At 36.4% G+C, this 18,891-nt stretch overlaps 1 protein-coding gene across 6 annotated transcripts in view; it reads right to left on the minus strand.

The window, feature by feature from the left end:
* Nucleotides 1-18,891, minus strand: part of Adamts6 (ADAM metallopeptidase with thrombospondin type 1 motif 6) — a 229,315-nt gene that overhangs the window by 31,360 nt on the left and 179,064 nt on the right. For 5 of the 6 annotated variants that reach the window (XM_034523616.2, XM_076916239.1, XM_076916238.1 and 2 more), the window contains 3 exons: nucleotides 16,637-16,800; nucleotides 15,548-15,686; nucleotides 1,368-1,497 (listed from right to left, as the gene is read on the minus strand). In XM_034523616.2, the coding sequence (XP_034379507.1) occupies nucleotides 1,368-1,497; nucleotides 15,548-15,686; nucleotides 16,637-16,800 (433 nt within the window). Of the gene's footprint in view, nucleotides 1-1,367; nucleotides 1,498-14,794; nucleotides 14,884-15,547; nucleotides 15,687-16,636; nucleotides 16,801-18,891 lie in introns of all 6 variants that reach the window. The other variant, XR_013105084.1, reaches the window with a different exon arrangement.

Raw genomic sequence — 18,891 nt, forward strand, 5'->3', positions numbered from 1 at the left:
ACAGTGATATTAGAGACATTTTTTCTTCTCTTTGTGCATCACATCATTGTGTTTACACTCACACTCACACCCAGTCCTACTGAATCATAGCAGGCTATGATGGTTTTCCCTGGCATACAGATGTCTACTAGGAGGCAGGAGAAGCACGAGGTTAAGGAGTTCAATTATACAAACCATTCCAAGCATTTAAATGTTCTCTTTCATTTTCTGAATTCAAATGAGGAAAGAAGAAACTAAAAAAGAAGCTAGCAAAAAATTGACCAATAAAGATATGTATCTTTAGATCTTTCATAAAAGAAAAAAATCAGACTAAACTTATCTAATTTTATATTCCCTTTATTCTTTTCTTTTGAATCCTATCTCCCACCTTAAACAAGAAACCCCATTTCAGAACTAGAAAAGAAAAGGAATTAGGAAACTTAAATTTAATCAGATATTTTAATATGACAATTAATATTAAACCTTTAAAATGTCTTTATTGAGAAATTCAGCTCTACAATGTATAGGTCAGTGGTTCTCAACCTATGGATCATGACTCTTCTGATATCCTGCATATCAGATGTTTATATTATGATTAATTATGGTTATAAAATAGCAATAAAAATAATTTTATGGTTGGGGGCCACCACAACATGAGGAACTGTATTATTAAAGGGTTGGCAGCATTAGGAAGGCTGAGAACCACTGGTAGAGATATAATGATAAATAACTTGTAATTTTCAAGGTGTTGGGGTTGAGAATATAGGCTTGGAGCCAGGTGGTGGAGGTGCAGCACACCTTTAATCCCAGCAATTAGGAGGCAAAGGCAGTCAGATCTCTGGGAGTTCAATGCCAGCATGGTCTACAGAGTAAGATAAATCCAGGACAGCCAGGGCTACCCAAAGAAACCCTGTCTTGAATAACAAAAGCAAACAAACAAATAAAACCACCCCAAACAAACAAATAAAACAACAACAAAAACTCAAAACGGCTGTAACCAGTATCATCCAGAAGCCTTAAAATACCAACTAGAAGCCCAGCATGATATTTAAAATCTCCAGTGCCAGGGTACTAACTTGTTTAGGTAAACTCACAATTACACAATGGTATGCAAATCTACTGGGACAAACCAAGACCATGTATTTTGACTGTCATTTTGTTTTACATAGTTTAAAGATTTATTTTGAGATGAGTTTATAAAGGTAATTAGCAGAAAACAGGAAAAAGAAAAGTACATGATCTTTCCAAAAATGTCTGTCAACCACTCTGGTTGCTTTGTGTGTCTCACACAACAGGAACTGCCATACAATTTTACAAGAGGCAAGGCATGAACTTGCAAATATGAATACATAATGTTTTCTTACATTTTCACTTTTTGTCACACTTACTCAGGTGGGCAGGGCTCAGTGTTGCAGGCTCTTTGATTCTCAGGTGGCTTACTGTCAGGATCACAGAAATTGTTCTGGACAATGGAGTTGTCATCCAATCTTTTACAGACCACTTCTTGTCTTTGGACACCTTAAAAAAAAAAAAAAAAGGAATAGCATCCTTAATTGGAGAGTAGTTTCCCTTCCAAAACGTAAGGCATGTATTGCTTTCCTCTGGGAAGTCAAGCTCACTGGATCACTGCTGTTCTATCTTTTCTGAAATACTTGTCTATTTCTCTAAACAGGACAGAAGTATTGCTGATTATAGTCAAACTTTAGACAAAATGATTGTTTTCGTATTCAGAACCATGGATGTTTTGAAGCTGCAATTAATGTTTCCATTTTTATGTACATCTTCTTGCTTTCCTTAAAAAATCCTTGAGTTTTCAAAAAATATCATGAGATAAAATGTATTAATATACATTTCAGTACAAGACAATGCATGCATATGCATATGTATTAAAAACAAAGCAACAGGGACTAATTTACTTTCTGACATTTTGTAAGACAGGATGAAACAAGGTCATTTGAGATTAGGAACATATCACATCCACACGTTTTCCTTATTGTCTTCCATTTATGACTGCATCTTTCTAAGAGCTCATCGAGTTAGATCGACTTCATTAGCAATAGACCACTTTGGAATGCAAAAAACTGGTCTGTTGATTTTAACAGAGTTGGATATTTTTTGATTATACCACTATCAAAGAGTAACATACACAGTTTGTTCTAATATTAATTTACAAAATACTTATTTTGTTGTTAAACAATAGTCCATGTGACTTATTAGCATAACTAAAAACATTCTCATTCTACAATTTACAAAAGTCTTACGCATATGCTCATGAGTACTGGCAGACATATGTACTACAACTCGCTCACATTTTACAAAATTCAATCACACACACACACACACACACACACACACACACACAGAAACTTTTATTTATAAACATCCTTTGTGAAAAGATTTGATATATACTCATTTTGCTTTAGTGTCAGGAATCAAGCAATAAGAGACATATATTTCAAGATATCCAAGAGAAACAAGTGTTTCAGATCATACAAAAGACATCATTCATTACTGACAATTTAATCTTGGAAATGGACATAAAAGCACAAATAAAGCTCTTCCCTGAACTTACCCTCCCCTTCCCTATAAACACATAAGGCGAAAGCAGCACTCACAGCATTCAGGGAAGCACAGATTTGCACGTCAGCTAATTCTATACATTCTTCCATCAGTCTACCTGACTGCCTGTCTCCCTCTTTCCATCTATCCCTTCCTTTCTTCTGGTTATTTTTAAGCTGTAATATCCTTTTAAAAAAAGAAATTTGTTCACAAACATAGAGTTCTTATGGAAAAGGATCTTTTGATGAAGGAAACTTTCCCCTGAAGAACTAGGCTTCTCCCAAGGCTGCTTACGTCTCGGGCATGCATCAGTTGTCTTGTGTTGGTCACATTAAACTAACCTTTTGAATGTAAGACATTGATATGAAAATCTATTAAGTCTACTGATCTCAGAAGACTAACTTCTGAAGCTTCCATCACAGTGGTGAGTTGTTGAAGAAGATATATATATATATTATTCCTTTCAGTGACTCAAAACTTCTAGGATCACCTTCAGTAACATGCTGTTAGGGGTCTAAAATATAGCCCAACAGTTTACTGGCAAATGTCTTAGCGCATGCTGTATTCATTCCCTCTCAATCCCTAGAATAGCAAATGACAGTGGTGGAATTTTTTAACTATTGAAATTAAGATTTTTGAGGGAAGAATGATTCACAAGAAGCATGGCTGTGATCCACTCACAGATGCTCCATGTTTCATCAGATTACCTCTGCATTGTGTCATTCCTGTGGGCAGATAACTATGTCCATGTGGCTACCTAGTTACATACCGCCACTGTTAGTCACAGGGCTCGGCTACTAACAGTGCATGGACAAGCAATTCTATCCACCTGAAGGAAATGTTCGTTTTTATCGAGAGCAGGCATCACTTTTTTAGGTTTAGCATGTATTTCTAAAAGGCATTAAGTGCGGCTACTCTTGGAACAAAAATGCTGGCATTTAATACAGTATGTTGGTTAAGTCTCAGAATAAACATTAAAACTATGAAATGGAATCTGTGTTGCTTAGTTTTAGTGACAGAAACTGTAAGTTAGTTTCTAAAGGTTAGGATAAAAGTTCAGTTTCTTTAAGAGAGCATTACAAATGTATTTGCTTAAAGCAGCCTTTATTATAAAAGCAGGTCCTCTGCAACTTGAATCTCAGATCAGACTGGTATAAATAATTAGCAGAGATTTATATTTAACTTTTATATAAATTATAATTATGTATGTACTTTCAAAAATGTTTTCTAGTTAATATTTACTGCTAAAATTAAGAAAATAGACAAAACCACACTGAATCAAATAAACATTGAGAATAGTCTCATGTCATTGTTCAGGAGCCTACAGCTCTTTGGTTGTTTGAGAAGACCCAGTGATTATACCTTAACAATACACATACTCACAAAGTAAATCCACCACCTCAATGTGGTTGGTACGTCATTCATTTGCAACAAAACATATGATACTTGTGCTTCTTAAACAATTTTGTTCTTCATATTAAGCATTATAAGTTGACTCATCTTTGGCTATATTTTCCATATATCCTTAAAAACTAGGAACTAAGGGGCTTCTAGGTCTTTATAATTTCAGCAGGCTATTTTTTGATAAATAAAAATTAATGTCCTTGAAAGGATACCTAAAATTGTTTTATATTTTAGAAAGATATTTTTCCTTATACTCATTAATTTTCTTCTAAAATGTTGTGTCAATATGGCATTAACATATTTTATATCAGTTCACAACATTATACTGTTTTCACCTATGCATTCATATTTCCAGCTTTTAGCCCCAAATCTGGCAGGCTGACTGTTTTTCTGTTTTGATCTTAAGTCAGTATCAACAGGATAACTATAAACAAACCATGAACCTAAATGGATGAATTTTTTTCTTTTTTTAATCTTTATTTTATTATCAAATCATAATTTTTACTTTTTAACACAGGGGTTATAAACACAAAAATGCAGGATGTGGGGAAGGGGATGACACAGGAGCATAGGTGTTCAGGGGGAGTACAGATATCTTCCAGAACAGGGTATCAGCTGGGTGAAGGTTCAGGGGTCAGGTCACCATGACTCTGCCTATGATTCACTTGTCCTTATCTAAGGTGGTAGCAATGGATGGATTTTTAAACACAATCTTTAAGTAAAGGTGAATATACCTTTTAACTTTAGAAATGGAAATAATCTAAGTGAACAAGAAAAATGTAGTTTAGAATCTTTGTATATAATCATGCCTCATGTACATATAACCTATTTTAATGTCATGCGTAAAACAGTGCTAAGTTTATTTTAAACCTCACTGTGATTCAGTTACACAAAATTAATATGATTTCAAATATATAGTTTGTAATGAACATGCATAATATGTCCACATGCCCAGTCAGTGCACACCAATCCCTATCCCCTGGAGAGAGGCAGATGATCTGAGAATTTAATTGATGAAATTAAAACTATACTGACTATATTTTACTCTTAAAAATCTTAAGTTATTAGCATAAAAACTGTCTTTATGCAATTCCTCCATGTTACAAAAAGTAATTAACTTAAGACATTATGAAAGTATAATTTATTTGTTTTGATACTACATATTGACTTTAAAACTTTAGAAAGAGTATATACTATTTAGAGCCTTTTAATTTGCCTATCTTTCATTTCTGATATTTAAGAATCAAATACAATGAATGATGATTTCAAGTATAGAAATGTAAACAGAACTCTGGGACTAGAAATGTGGCTGCTCATGAGAGACGTGGCTCCCTGACACAGCATGTGGCTTACATGTGCAGGCACTGGCTTCAATTTTCAACACCGAAAGTAAAAAAGAAAAGAGAAGAAAAGGAAAGGGAAGGGAAAAAGGGAAGAAAAGAGAAGAGAAAAGAAAACAAAAGAAAAGAAAGAAAAAAAGAAAAGCACCTTAACTTCACTTTTGGTCTGAATTTTAAATTTATCAGATCTTAGGATCTACTTTTGGCTACCAAAACCTCTGTTCTACAATGCAAAGACCAAACTTGAATTACTGCTTTAAGTACACAGTAGCAAATAGTTTTTAATGGCATTTTGTAATAGTGTATAACACAGGAAAAGGGGCAAGGAATGCACAGAATGGCAAGTGAGTATTGGATGGAACTGTTTATTGTTCTCACTGTATGGGTGGTGGATGTCTCAGGTGAGGAAACGTCACAGTTCAGGTCAGGCCAATTCTGAGTGGAAACCTAGAACACTGACCTTCTTGGTTTTGGCAATTAAATACCTTTACAAACTTATGTCTAATACTGTTCTTCCATGTCAGTCACCATTTTAAATGTAGAAAAAGAAAGTGTTTGAATATTGAACTTGAAACAGTGGCATGTGTTAACCCAGGAAGTATGAGGGTAGTCTGGCCAAGGGCAGGAAGAAGATCAGGGTATTCCCAATTCTACAACTCTGACCATTTCAGTTTTAAGTGGATGTTAGCAGAGCATATGATTAAGTCAGTATCGGAATGAAAAGCTATAAATGTACACTTGGGATTGATAGGCTAACTGATCTTCAAATAATTGAACAGTGTGGAACAATGTGTCATCTCTCCCCAAGAAACAGATTTCTGGAGAGGTAGAGAAGGGAATACTCAGGGTTTATACTAAAAATGTGGCTGGTGGCTAAGGCAATAATTTGCTTAGCCACAGCTTCTAAAATAGTTAGCAACCAAGACAACATTATACAACCACAACATATATAGCATATGGTCAGGAATATTAATTTAATCCCTATATTCAATGCAGATAGCATCCAAAGACTGACAAGTGCCAGGGGGAAAAAACCTATTTGCTTTGCCTTTGAGTGCTGGAATCTGGCTGTTGTGTGATTATTGGCCAGACATAAGCATTTGCAGGGCACAGCAAAGTCCATCTGCCTTGGATCTAAGAGCTGGCACCCAGAGTACCAATCAACTCCACCCACATGGCTTCCTCCTTCTGAAGAGCCTACTACTCATTTTTTAAAATTGTTCAAAAGCTTCTTTTCTTTGCCTTCCCAGTGTTTTCTTTCTGTCCTAGGCAACAGTAGATGCCTTGAGGAAACACAGAATGATCAAAGTGGAAATGTTACTCTAAAAATAGTGTAGTTTTCATTGTTAGCCATGGTGGCATGAGCCTTTAATTCCAGCATTTGGGAAGTAGAGGCAGGTGGATCTCTGTAGGTTCTAGACCATTCTGGTCTATATACCAGCCAGGGCCACATAGTAAGACCCTGTCTAAAAATAAATATATATATTTTCTAGAGCAATTGTGTTTATTGAAGGTAAATTAGGATGGGGCATGTATACAACAGATTTATTTTAGATCACAGCACACATAGAAAGAATTTCTACTATTCAGTACAGTAACATCATTCATGAAAAAAATGTCTGAGTTAATCTGAACCATTAAATTCTATCAGTGTTTAAAGGTATGAATTTAATTACTATGTGGAAAGGTAAAAGCTTGACTTCAATGAGAGTGCATTAAAATGCAGTGGGAAGGATAAAGGTCATTATATTACATACCTTACCTAGTAAAATATTGCATTTTCAAGTCTGATATGTTTAGTTGTACACTCCTCTCATTTTGTTAAATTATCGGGTGATTTTGCTTTTCCAGATCATCACAATATAAGAACTCTTTCATAATCAAATGAGTATGATACCTCTTCCATCTCCCTTTATCTTGTTTCTATGTTTTCCTTCACCTCCAACTGCTTTTAGCTCTAGGTAGTGAAGGACCTAAGACAAATTTTCGTTTCTCTTTACAAAATGAGACAATCCAATTAGATGGCCTCTAGTGTTTCTTCCCATCTGAACATGCTCTAGTTTACCTTTGTCCTTTCTATTTAGTTCAATAGTTCAGATTTTTGAAGCACTGCTCTGTCTGTGTTCCCCTGGTATTCTAGAGTATAGGGCTGGGAATATAGCTCAGGGTAGATACTAGCCTTGTATGTGTGAAGCCCTTAATTCAATCCCCAGAAACATCAGACACAGAGATAAAGAGAGAGACAGATAGAAAGAGAGAGGGGAAGAGAGAGACAGAGCAGCCACCACCAACACAAACCCTCAACCTGTTACATTTTGTTTTCCTCTGTTTTAGATCGGCACTTATCTATTTTGACTTTCTAGTGTATGCCTAATAGTGTCAGTTATTTACAAAATCAAGCCCTACAAGACTTATTTGTATGAAATAACCTCTTAGTGATGTTAAATGTGTTAGACATTTTAGAATTAGCAAGGAAATTCATTGGACACTTAATTAAATTACGTGTAAAACATCTTTCTCTGCTTCATCTGATACCTTGAGGTATCTCCTTTGAGTTGTGTATTAGCTCTAAAGACTGTATTATACTTCGCTCTCACTTTCTCCTCCCTTCTCTCTCCTTCTCCCTCTCTTATTTTGAAGGAGAGTTTAAAATGAAACCTATTTGGCCTCAAACTCTCTACATAGCTCAGGCTAATTTTAACTCACTAATTTCCTGGTTTGGTCTCCTAAAGTGCTGAGATTACAGGCATGACCACTAGGTGTGGCTCAATATTTCATCTTTTTACTAATTACTTTAAAAACAATTTAAAATGTCCTTTCACAATGGATTTACTACTATTAAAGTTTATATTATGTTTGTATTGCATCATTCTTGTAAATAAAATATATGGCATCAACAGATATCACCACAGAAATAATAAAGAAATATTTAATGTTTCATGGGCTAAGGCAATCTATATGATAAATTCATTAAGATGATTTGAAAATTATTTATAAATTGATTATTATAGAATATTACATTTTAAATATGTTTTGTCTTTTAAATACCATTTTCATATGTTTTGTCTTTTCTGTTTCCTTTCTGTTTTTCTTTCTTTCACTTTAAGCTTTAATCATGCACCAGCCTTAGACTGAACTAATAGAGACAAAGGGAAAAAATATTCAGGAAGAAGAGCAAATACAGATGAGAGATGTTTACACATTATTTAAGGTCTCTAGTTCCCAATCTGGAGGAGCAAAGCATTTTCCATCCTGAAATCCTGAAAAATCAGTAGGCCCCCTAAATTGTGCTTATATGACTTTTTTTCCTCTTAGGAGAAGGAAGTCAAAATAGATTGAAAAGGAGTGAGGTGATATTTTTCTCCTAGTCTTAATGACATATTAAGTTAGAATTTTTTATGCAACTTTTGAGTTTTCAATACTTTTTTACAGCAGTGAGAAATGTAAACTTTGTTTATTTATAGGACAAGATAATTTAATAATAACTTGTGTTGACTATAACCAGTGTTACCATGTTTCCATAGCTAGAACATGAAAACAGGAAAAGGAACACTACTTTGTTCCAACCCATGAGCATACTATAGTGTCTTTGGCCACACTGGTGCCTTCTGAAAATTTGGCCCTGAATTGACAAACCCAAAATAGTAGTTGGAAACCATTTCCCACAGGCCAGAGTAAAAAGCAGCTCCAATATATAAAAATCTACCTGAATCAGGCAATGATGCTACAATAAAATTTAAAAATATCCCTACCTGGAAAGAAGAAATGTATAAAACAATATCTCTGTTTCTCTCTCTCTCTCTCTCTCTCTCTCTCTCTCTCTCTCTCTCTCTCTCTCTCTCTCAAACACACACACGAACACACATGCACATGAACACTCATACAGGTGCACATACAAATTAGGCTTGTTGGGTTGGGGTATAGCTCACTGATACAATGCTTGCCTACCACTGCAAACAAAGAACAACAAAAACCAGTCAACTAACAATGACTTCCAGGGAAGGAAAATAATCTAAAATGCACCAAAAATGCAAGAGCAATGAAACAGACTCTGTAAGTATAAAGGAAAACAATGATAGCATTTTAAATACTCAGTGGTATCTGATCAGAAAGCCGATAGAGTATAGATTTGCCTGAGTGTACATATGTGCACCACATGTGTGCATGTGGTCCCAGAATTGGGTAGCAGAGATCCTAGAATTGTAGTTACAGGCAATTATGATGTGGGTACTGGGTACTGAACTTGGGTCCTCTGCAAGGGAAGCAAGAGGGCTTAACTGCTCAGTCATTTCTCTATAGAATAAAATAAAAACAAAAGAAAACTATATTCTTTGATCTTTAAACAACTGTTCTCTGCAATGACTGCCTCCTTTCTTTTCCTCAGTCTAAGCACAGCTTTAACTCATCATTCCTCTCCTGATTTGCAAAATAATATTTAACAGTGAAAGAACACTATAAGAAACATTAAAAAATAAGTTCTTTGGTATGAAATTCTTTCACTTCACAAAGAGAAACAAAGGAAATCCTAGGGGGAAAAATGTGGACAGACTATCAGGATAGTTAATAACGCTAACAGAGGACAAGCAGAACATTTCAAGTGTAACTACAAAACTATAACAAATATACAATATTATACGTATTTCTCTTCTCTTTGTACTGTTAGTGAAGAATTAATGCCTTGGCAACAAAAGAGGTCAGAGCTAAATACAATGCTAAAGATGCTTGGTTAGTGGTCTTGGGAGGTTCTACTCTAAAATCGCAAGGGCTATATGAAGTGAGAGAATTAGTTGGGGAGGTCATGAAGATGGCAAAAGGACGGTTTAATAGTAAAAAATTGCAAGACGAAACAGAGAATTATCACGAACATTGCTGCTCTCTGCAAGATTCAGTCTCTAATAAACAATACTGTCCAAATACAGAAGGGGTCCTTTTCTAATTAGAGCTACCAAAAGAAGTGCTGGGAATTTTCATAAACACTGAGGTAAAACAGGAGTTGCATGCCTCTTACATTCTAACTTGTAGCTTAAGTTGGTTGACTATAACAACCATTTATAAGTTGAGCATATCTTATTCAAATTGCTTGAGTCATAAAGTGTTTCCAATTTATATTAATGTAGACTTTACAATATTTGCATAGAGTTTGCTGGTTGAGCTTTTCTAACCTGAAAAGTCTGACCTCCAAAATGTTCTAAAACAGTAAATTCTGTTGTTGTCCTTAGATCTGGGTGTTCTGCTCAGATTCATTTTAGTTCTATAAATACCAGAAAAAGTTGAAATTGCAATGAAAATCTTTGCAAACTGTTTAGTGCAGTTGCAGTTAGTTTTAAAAGTATTAATTAATGTAATACATGACCCACTAGGTAAAGAAGAAAACATAAACAAATTGGGCTCCAGATCCACTTTCTATGGCATGTCAGTGGCCACATTAATTAAAATCACGGGTTGCCATTTTACCACTTTTCCACTCACTCAGTTACGTTGGGCTCCAGTTTTCACCCCAAATGCTTACTCCTGAATCTCATCAACCTTTGAAATGAACTCATAGCCAATGAATAAGGTATGTTCTAAACTTTTAATCTATACCAAAGCCAATAATTTTTAAATATGGACTGCACCTTAGAATTTCCCAGTGATCTTTTAAAAAGTCTGATGTTCAGACTAAACCCCTAACCATTTATAAAAGATGGAGTATCAGGGGGAGTCCAAGTATCAGTATCTCAGGAACATTTAGAGTCCTGGTCTTTCCAACTTGTGGCAAGTTACGAACTATTGTTTTGGGGAAGGATTTTGAACAAACTCAAGCTGGTGAAGGAGATACTTGGGTAGATATATAGCAAGTTCCTCTGTAGAGGTGCTAAGTGGTAAAAGGCTTTGTTCAAAGTAACCAATTATTATTATTAAAGAAACACTATGTTAAAGTATTACTAACTAGTCTCTGCTGCATCTCTAATTTAAAAATTATTTAACATAAAGTTTCTTTATGTAACAAAATTAATCATAGCAAAGGTTATTTAGTGTGGTTATGAGGATGACCAAAGAATACCAGGCATCACAATGTTTTATAAACTATACATTTTTCATTGTTATTAAACAGCCATGTCACAAAGCCACTTGTAATTAAATAAAGATTCCCAGGTGGCTTTACTAGGCATTTGGATCTAGCCCAGTTACTGGCATAAGGCTCCTAAACTATCAAGACCAGTGCTCCTGAGTCAGAAACTGGAGACAAAACCTAACAATGCGTGTTTTAAGATATTCTCCTAGTAGTTCTGATATGTGTTGAATTTTGAGATCAACACATGCAAGCAAACATTGGTAAAGAGGAGGCGTGTGATGACTGAAGTCAGTGGGCAAGGATAAAGTAACTGCTAGTTTTACCACTAAAAGCCATGGAGCAAAACAATATTACTTTCATTATTAATTAACACATGATTATGATCATTAATCCAATGGTAGCACCCTGGGAACTCATTTAAATTACACAGTACATAATCATTTGGATGAGGAATAAAGAAACAAATTCTAGAAGAAGTAACAAGGTTTATGAAAGAAGGAAAGTCTTAATTAGTTAAGTTTTTCACAGAAGAATTATAGTTTATCCTGAAGTCACATTTATCCTGAAGACAACACCCATAACATCGTACTGTTTCTGATCAACTCAAGGAAGTGCTTGCTTCATCACTGACTTAGAATAGTTGAATCATCACCAATGTTTCCTGTATTTGTCATCAGGTTTGCTAAGCTACAGAAAAACAGTCTTTAATTTCTTATCTTAAAATATCTCATCATAGAAAACTATCATTCTTGTTCCCTGACTCACAGTTCAAAAGAGTTGGATGCCAGTAAAGTATGTATAGAACAATCATGAACAATAACACAGAAGAATCCTATGAGACTCCAACTACAAGCTCTGTGAGAGCTCTTCTAGCTCTTTTTTATTTAAAATCTTGAGAGCTTCAAGGCTCCTAGTACCTCCCTGGGAAGATCCAAGTAAAATATTATAATTAATAGCTGATTTAGTTTTTAATCCCTAACTTCTAAGACCTTTTTGCCATATGGTAGATGACTCTGGACTCTTCTTTAATTAACATTCCTGATCTCTAAGGAACTTTACTTCTTTCAAATATACACTTTCAGTGTTTAAAGTACCTGGAATTAACAGTAGAAGCACATATAGGAAAAATAAGTTCAATATCTGGTATCTATGGCATGTTATCTACCCTAGGACATCCAATTTCCAACAGTGGATAAAAGATGTATATATACTTTTTTGATTTTTAGTTTTAGTTGTCAAATTGACAAAATCTACTATCACCTAGGATGGGGGCCTCAATGAAGGATTGTCTAGATTAAGCTGGGCTACGGACATGTCTGATGGAGATTATATTGATTAATATAGGAAAACACACCCACTGTGGGTGACACTATTCCCTGGGAAAGGGCTATTGGATTGTTTAAGAATAGACAAAGCAAGTTGAGTGCTGGATGCATGCATGCATTAATTGTTTGTGCTCTGCTCTTGGCTGTGAATATAATATGACTAACTGCTTCAAGTTCCTATGTCTTAACTTTGGGCTTCCCTGACATGATGGACTGTAACTTATAATTGTGATTAAATAATTATTTTCTTCCTTATGTTGCTTTTGTCAGAGTATTTTATCACATCAACAGAAAACGAAAATAAGGCATTTGTCAAAATTATTGCTTTATGGTTTTATGAGTGCTTATAACCACTTACTGTCTATAAATGCTTTTTCCCTAGAATGTTCCAGTTACTATTCTAGGAGCAAAATGAGCTCTCAAAGATTCAGACTTCAGTGACCAGGCCTTGAACTCTATATGACTACAGTGATAGGTTTCAGTTGCTATGAAAGACAAAAACAGTGATCCAAAATCTTACACGAGCAGAGAACCATCTGGGGAACTTGTGGAAACAGTCCCTACTCAAAGTTTCTCTACAGAAGGTCTGAAATGGAGCTTCCCAAATCAGCTTTTGAAATGAATCCTAACTAAACTGAAGCAGCTGGTCCCCAGATCACATGTGGATGACCAAGACAAATGACAGTTCTGCACACCACATCTGCCAACTTTCAATCACTGACTTCCCTCTCTCAACAAAGGCAATGGGCTCATAGACGCTCATAATCAGTCACACTCAAGCAGCGCTGGATTTCTAGAGCCACCGCAGATCTAAGATCAGTAACTCCAGAATCAAAGTAGTTTACACTATGGAAAAGAAACCTCTCTTTCTAGGGGCTTTTCTTCCTTCCTGTTTTTCTTTAGTTTTTTTTTTCTTTCTCACTCACAAATCATTGTGATTTTTCAATATGAATGTTATAGAAAAGACTACCTCATTTAAATTTTTCATACTTTTTACTTCAATAAACTCAGTTTTCTTTTGAGAGAAATTTTCATGTTGCCCCTACCTTTATTGGTCTATGTGCTCTCTGAATAAACAGAATCCTAAATTGAGAAAACACTGGGAATCCATTTAATCTGTCCTTGACCTCAGACAAGACTGTGTCTAAACTACTCTAAAATAAAGCAATTGATTAAAATAAGAACAGGCAGTAGGATTCCTTGTTTAGCATTCTGTTGCATACTTGAAGATACCACCATGCTTCTCTTCCCAAAGATAGCTGACCTCAGCTTTAGGACATCATTATTAGAATGCCTAAACCTTAAATTATTTGGACTCATCCTTAAAAGGGCCTACTTAAATATATGTTATCCTAATGAAGACTTTTTTGTTGGTAAGTAGATAGGGGAAGATTAATTTATAGAGTAACTAAAAAGTGATTTAATTAGCACAAAGAAAGATTTATGTATAAATGCCATCAAATATAATGCAATGGCTCTTCTGGGAACAAAAAGTGAATTAGTTAAGGGTAATCTGCAGTGGTATTAACCATTGATTTCATTAAAAGAAATGATGATGCATTATAGTTTTGAAAACTTTATATTACGAGCCATTAGACATCTCACACATGAAATGCGTGGGAATAGGAGAACTTTTAAAATGGCCTGCAGGTTCTACTTAACTATGCTTTATGGTATTTCATATGAGTGAATATTAAGAGAGAACTATTCACCTTCTTTTTTATTTTTCATGTTGTGTTGTCTTTACTATTGAAATTAGAGTTATAGTAATGGATGACTTTAATTTTTATGAGTTAAAATATGAATTCGGTCATATAATAATCATTTTTATGAAAATGTTTTTTTTTTCTATTCAAATACTTGAGATGTTTAGAGATCCAGTGGATAAAGTCCAGGGAAAGCATATGCTTTTTGCACAATTTATAATGGGAATGTGTTATTTATTTCAACTTCAACACTTTATTATTATTTTAAATGTATACTTGGTTTTGGAATGGTGAGGTACTGTCGGCCTCCTTGGCCTTGAAGGATGGGTCTGTTCCTTGCCTACTGTAATCGAGCTCTGTGGTGGAGGTGGTGCACTTAGTCTCCAGAGAGAAGGAAGATGCTGTTTTCACAGCACTTCTACTCACCAGTCCATGAAGCAGCAAGGGTGTTGGCTTTGAAGGAAGCCAACTGTCCTGCTCTCCCAGCCAGAGGTAAAGAATTGCATTGGTGGCCACTAGAGGGAGGAGGATTAGGAATAGAGTAAATTGTGGGGAAAAGGCACCCATGAAAAACGTACATGGGACAACCAACACATCACCAACCACTGCCTAACAGCTATGTCTACCTCACTGAGGGATTATAATGGGGTCACTAACATCATTAGCCCAGAGACCCAGACAACAGGAATTATGTAGCATCCCAGTATATTGCCCCTTAACTTTGATGGCTGGAGAAGGGAGTTTGAATGGGATCGTGGGAAACACGCAATCATACAAACACAAACATACAAGCACACATACATTCTCGTGCCCCATTACAACAAGTTACATCTGTGATGTATGATTTTTGCTGGTTTTTAAATTTAAAACTCCTGATGTTCTTTACCAAGAATGTGTTCATGAAAAGCAAACAGCCCACCTTCAAGATAGTCTTGGAGAAGCACCAGCAGAGATACTCATTGTGCCAAGATGTATTTTACCAACAAATCTGTGTAAATTACATGAGGTTGAAAGAAACAGAATGTAATATAATTAAGCAAACTTTCTTTTGCTAAATTACAGCTTGAAGCAAACCTGCAAAAAATGTTTCCAATTAGCTTCTTTAGCAAACAAAACACAGCTCAGAGTAGGTTTTGCTCCCACACCTGCCAGCTGTGAGCTGCCTAGTGGGTGTCTTACCTCCAGCACAGGTAGCAGAGCACTCCGCCCAGGGCTGGTGAGTCCACATGAAGCCAACTTCATTATCTCCACTGCCAGTACGAATGATGGGAACATTGAACTTGTACCTAATTCCCAAATTCTGTTCTTGGAGTAGAACCTGCCATTGAAAACAACTGGTGAAGATAATTAAAATACAATGAGCCTTCATTCAGATATTTATTATTTCTTCTGAAGAGGAAAATGCCATAGAGCAAGGCTTTTCAGGAAAATTGGAACATTTACTTATTTACTTTAGCTCTGGACAATCACACTCTGTGGTCCAGGCTGACTGTGAACTCACTACAACTTAAAAATTATTATTTATTGGTGTGTGGGTGTGGGTGTGTGAGCACACGCCTTGGAGCATGTACAGAAGTTACAGGTCAATTTGCCAGAATTAGTTCTCTCCTTCAATTGTATGAACCATGGGGATTGAACTCAGATTGTCAGGTTTGGTGGCAAATGTGTTTATCTGATAAGGCTTCAAGACAACTTTAAGGCACATGGGTTTTTATAAAATGTTCTTTTTCCTTTTTTTTCCCGTTCATGGGTAGTTTGTCACTGTTTTTATTTATACTGTAGAATAATAAACTTTTACTTTAAAAATGAGCAGTGGTGTATGCCTTTAATCCCAGCACTTGGAAGGCAGAGGCAGGCTGATCTCTATGAATTTGACCCTAGCCTGGTTTACAGAGCGAGTTCCAGGACAGCTAAGGCTATACAGAAAAACCCTGTCTCAAACAAACAAACAAACAAACAAACAACCCCCAAAACAAAAACAAAAAACCAACAACAACAAAAACCCCAAACCAAACCAAACATACCACTGCAAACTTTTACTCAAAAAACCTTGAAAAGATAAAAGCCATCCTGAAAGAGACCTATGGCCTCCACTCTGAAGTCTCTACCCATGGCCTCCACTCTGAGGTCTCTACACCCTTGTGCAAGTCATTTGACCTTTATTCCCTTAATCCCATCACCTGTAAGACAGAGCTGATTAAACTTGACCCCTTTCTACCCTGTAATATGGAAATTACAGTAAAAACAGAATGACAGAGACGCATTTACCATTACAATAAGGTTCTCAGAGGTGGGTCCTAGAGCTTCCAAGGATTCTGGTTCATCTGTTGGTCTCTTGTAGTGAAAAGCTGTCCCAGAAACATCAAATTTCCTTGGCCAGTCAATAGTCCAGGCACCATTAATATAGTAATCATCCCCTTCAGATTTTAAAGCTAGAAAAGAAAACACAAATCCTCCTAAATACTGGAAATTTCATTTATCAATATATAGTGATATATAGTGTATTAACTATGCACTGTAGTTTATAATGAACACCCATTTTATTCATAGATGATGCTAGACCATTTCCCCTTTCTCCCTTCCTCCCCATCTGTCTTTCCCTCCCCTTGTTTGCTTTTATTCCTCCCAAATAGTGACAGACTTTATTATAGGAAGATTTATATTTGGGATCCTACCTTCTTAAATTAAAATGTGCATAGAAAAAAGGGACTTAGAAACCTTTGTGCAGTGTCTATACCCTGGGTCCCCAGGGCAGGAAATGGTGATAGCTGGATGGGCTGTCGTAGAAAGCCAGGCCCCTTACTTCCTCCATCCATGAACAAGAGTGTGGAAACTGGACACTGAGAGACTATGGAACCACAGGGTAGGGTGAGATGACACCAGGCACATGAAAAACCTAGGAGAGCTACAGCCTAAGGCCAGCCTGGGGTGCAGAACAAAGCAAGGGCAGCCATTGAGGTTATGGGTGCCCTTGCTTTACGTCTGAGACAAGTTCTCTCTATGCATGCAGGGCTGGTCTTACACTTGTAAGCCTCTTGCTATAACTCTTGAGTGCTTGGTCTACAGAAGTATGGGAGGCCACCATATCATCTGCTGACCATTTTAAATACAAACCATTTTAAATCTGCACAATAATGGGTCCATTTAATGGTCAGGCAGGAATGGGGAGGGGCTTAGGAGTCCCTATCCATCACTGCTGAACTATTTGCTACAGATGGATCCAGGAAGAAGGGACTTGTTGCCTTCAGTTTATATCCACTGGTGACCCCATTAGCCTCCAATGGGTACTTTTACTTCAACAGCTACACAGATGATTCTGGTTCAACTAAATAAATGGTCATAAAACAAAACTACAAGTCATAAATTTAAGAAAGGGAATGGGGAGTTTGCTAGGGAGGGGAGTATGTAGGGAAAGAGGGTAATAATAATGAATTGTACACATACATGTATGCATTTGTCAAAGAACAGAATTAATAATAATGAAACAATGTGAACTCAAGGGCATCAATAATCTTTCATATGCATGTTGAGGGTAATTGCCTAAGAATTTATAATGTCATTGGTGGAAACAAAAGACACATTTACATGGGAGGAGAAGCAATGCATTAGGAACAAATTTAAAAAACCACTTAGCAGGAGGATACAAGTGAGGGGCAGACTTTCCTTTCTAAATATCAAAAGAGAGATTAAGCGGCCATGGTAAGGGAAGACTTGTGATTCTGGCACACAGACAACAGAACCTATCTACAGAACTCATAAATTAACTAGTAATAAATCTATCAGCTACATTGAAGACTCAGCACAAAGGGACTGAAAGGGCCATGGTATATACCTTTCTAGAATATTATTGTCCTCCCATGTCCTAGCAAATGTGTCAGCACTTTTTTGCCTTCAGATATGCTGTAAAGATTCACTCACCTTCCTCTATGGCTATGTTAGACTCCTCAATAAGACTGTTAGCCCTCTCTCAACCTCTCTCTGGTCCCTTTCTCCCCCCCCCCCCCAACCTCTCTTCTCTCCTCTTCCTCCTCCTCCTCCTCTTCCTCCTCCTCCTCCTCTTCTTCTTCCTCTTCCTCCTCTTCCTCCTCCTTCTCTCTCTCCTCTCCCCCTCTCTCTCCTCTCTCTCTCTCCTCCCTCTCCCCGTCCTTCCTTCCCTCTCTCTCTCTCTCTTCTAAAATAGGGTTTCATGGGGTAATCCAGGCTTGACTTCTACTCCCAATCCTCTTTCATGGTGCTTCAGGCCCAGGTTACAGAAGTACTGGACCTATCCAGTTTCAACTAGATTTAAGCACTATTTGGTTTTGATTTTTTTGTTTTTAATTGTAAAATCCTGATTTTGAAGCATTGCTTCCTGTAGTTTTCTCTCTGTGTCTTTGCCCCTCTCTGTCATAACTCCTTCTCTGTCTCTTCCTCTCTCTTGGGCCCAGGGGCTTACATATATTAGACAAGTGCTTGATTACTGATCTACATCCCCAATCCATTTCTGTCTTATTAAAAAATAATTCAGAATTAGGTTTTGTAAG

This window comes from Arvicanthis niloticus, chromosome 19 (genome assembly GCF_011762505.2).
Source record: "Arvicanthis niloticus isolate mArvNil1 chromosome 19, mArvNil1.pat.X, whole genome shotgun sequence".
Taxonomy (NCBI): Eukaryota; Metazoa; Chordata; class Mammalia; order Rodentia; family Muridae; genus Arvicanthis; species Arvicanthis niloticus.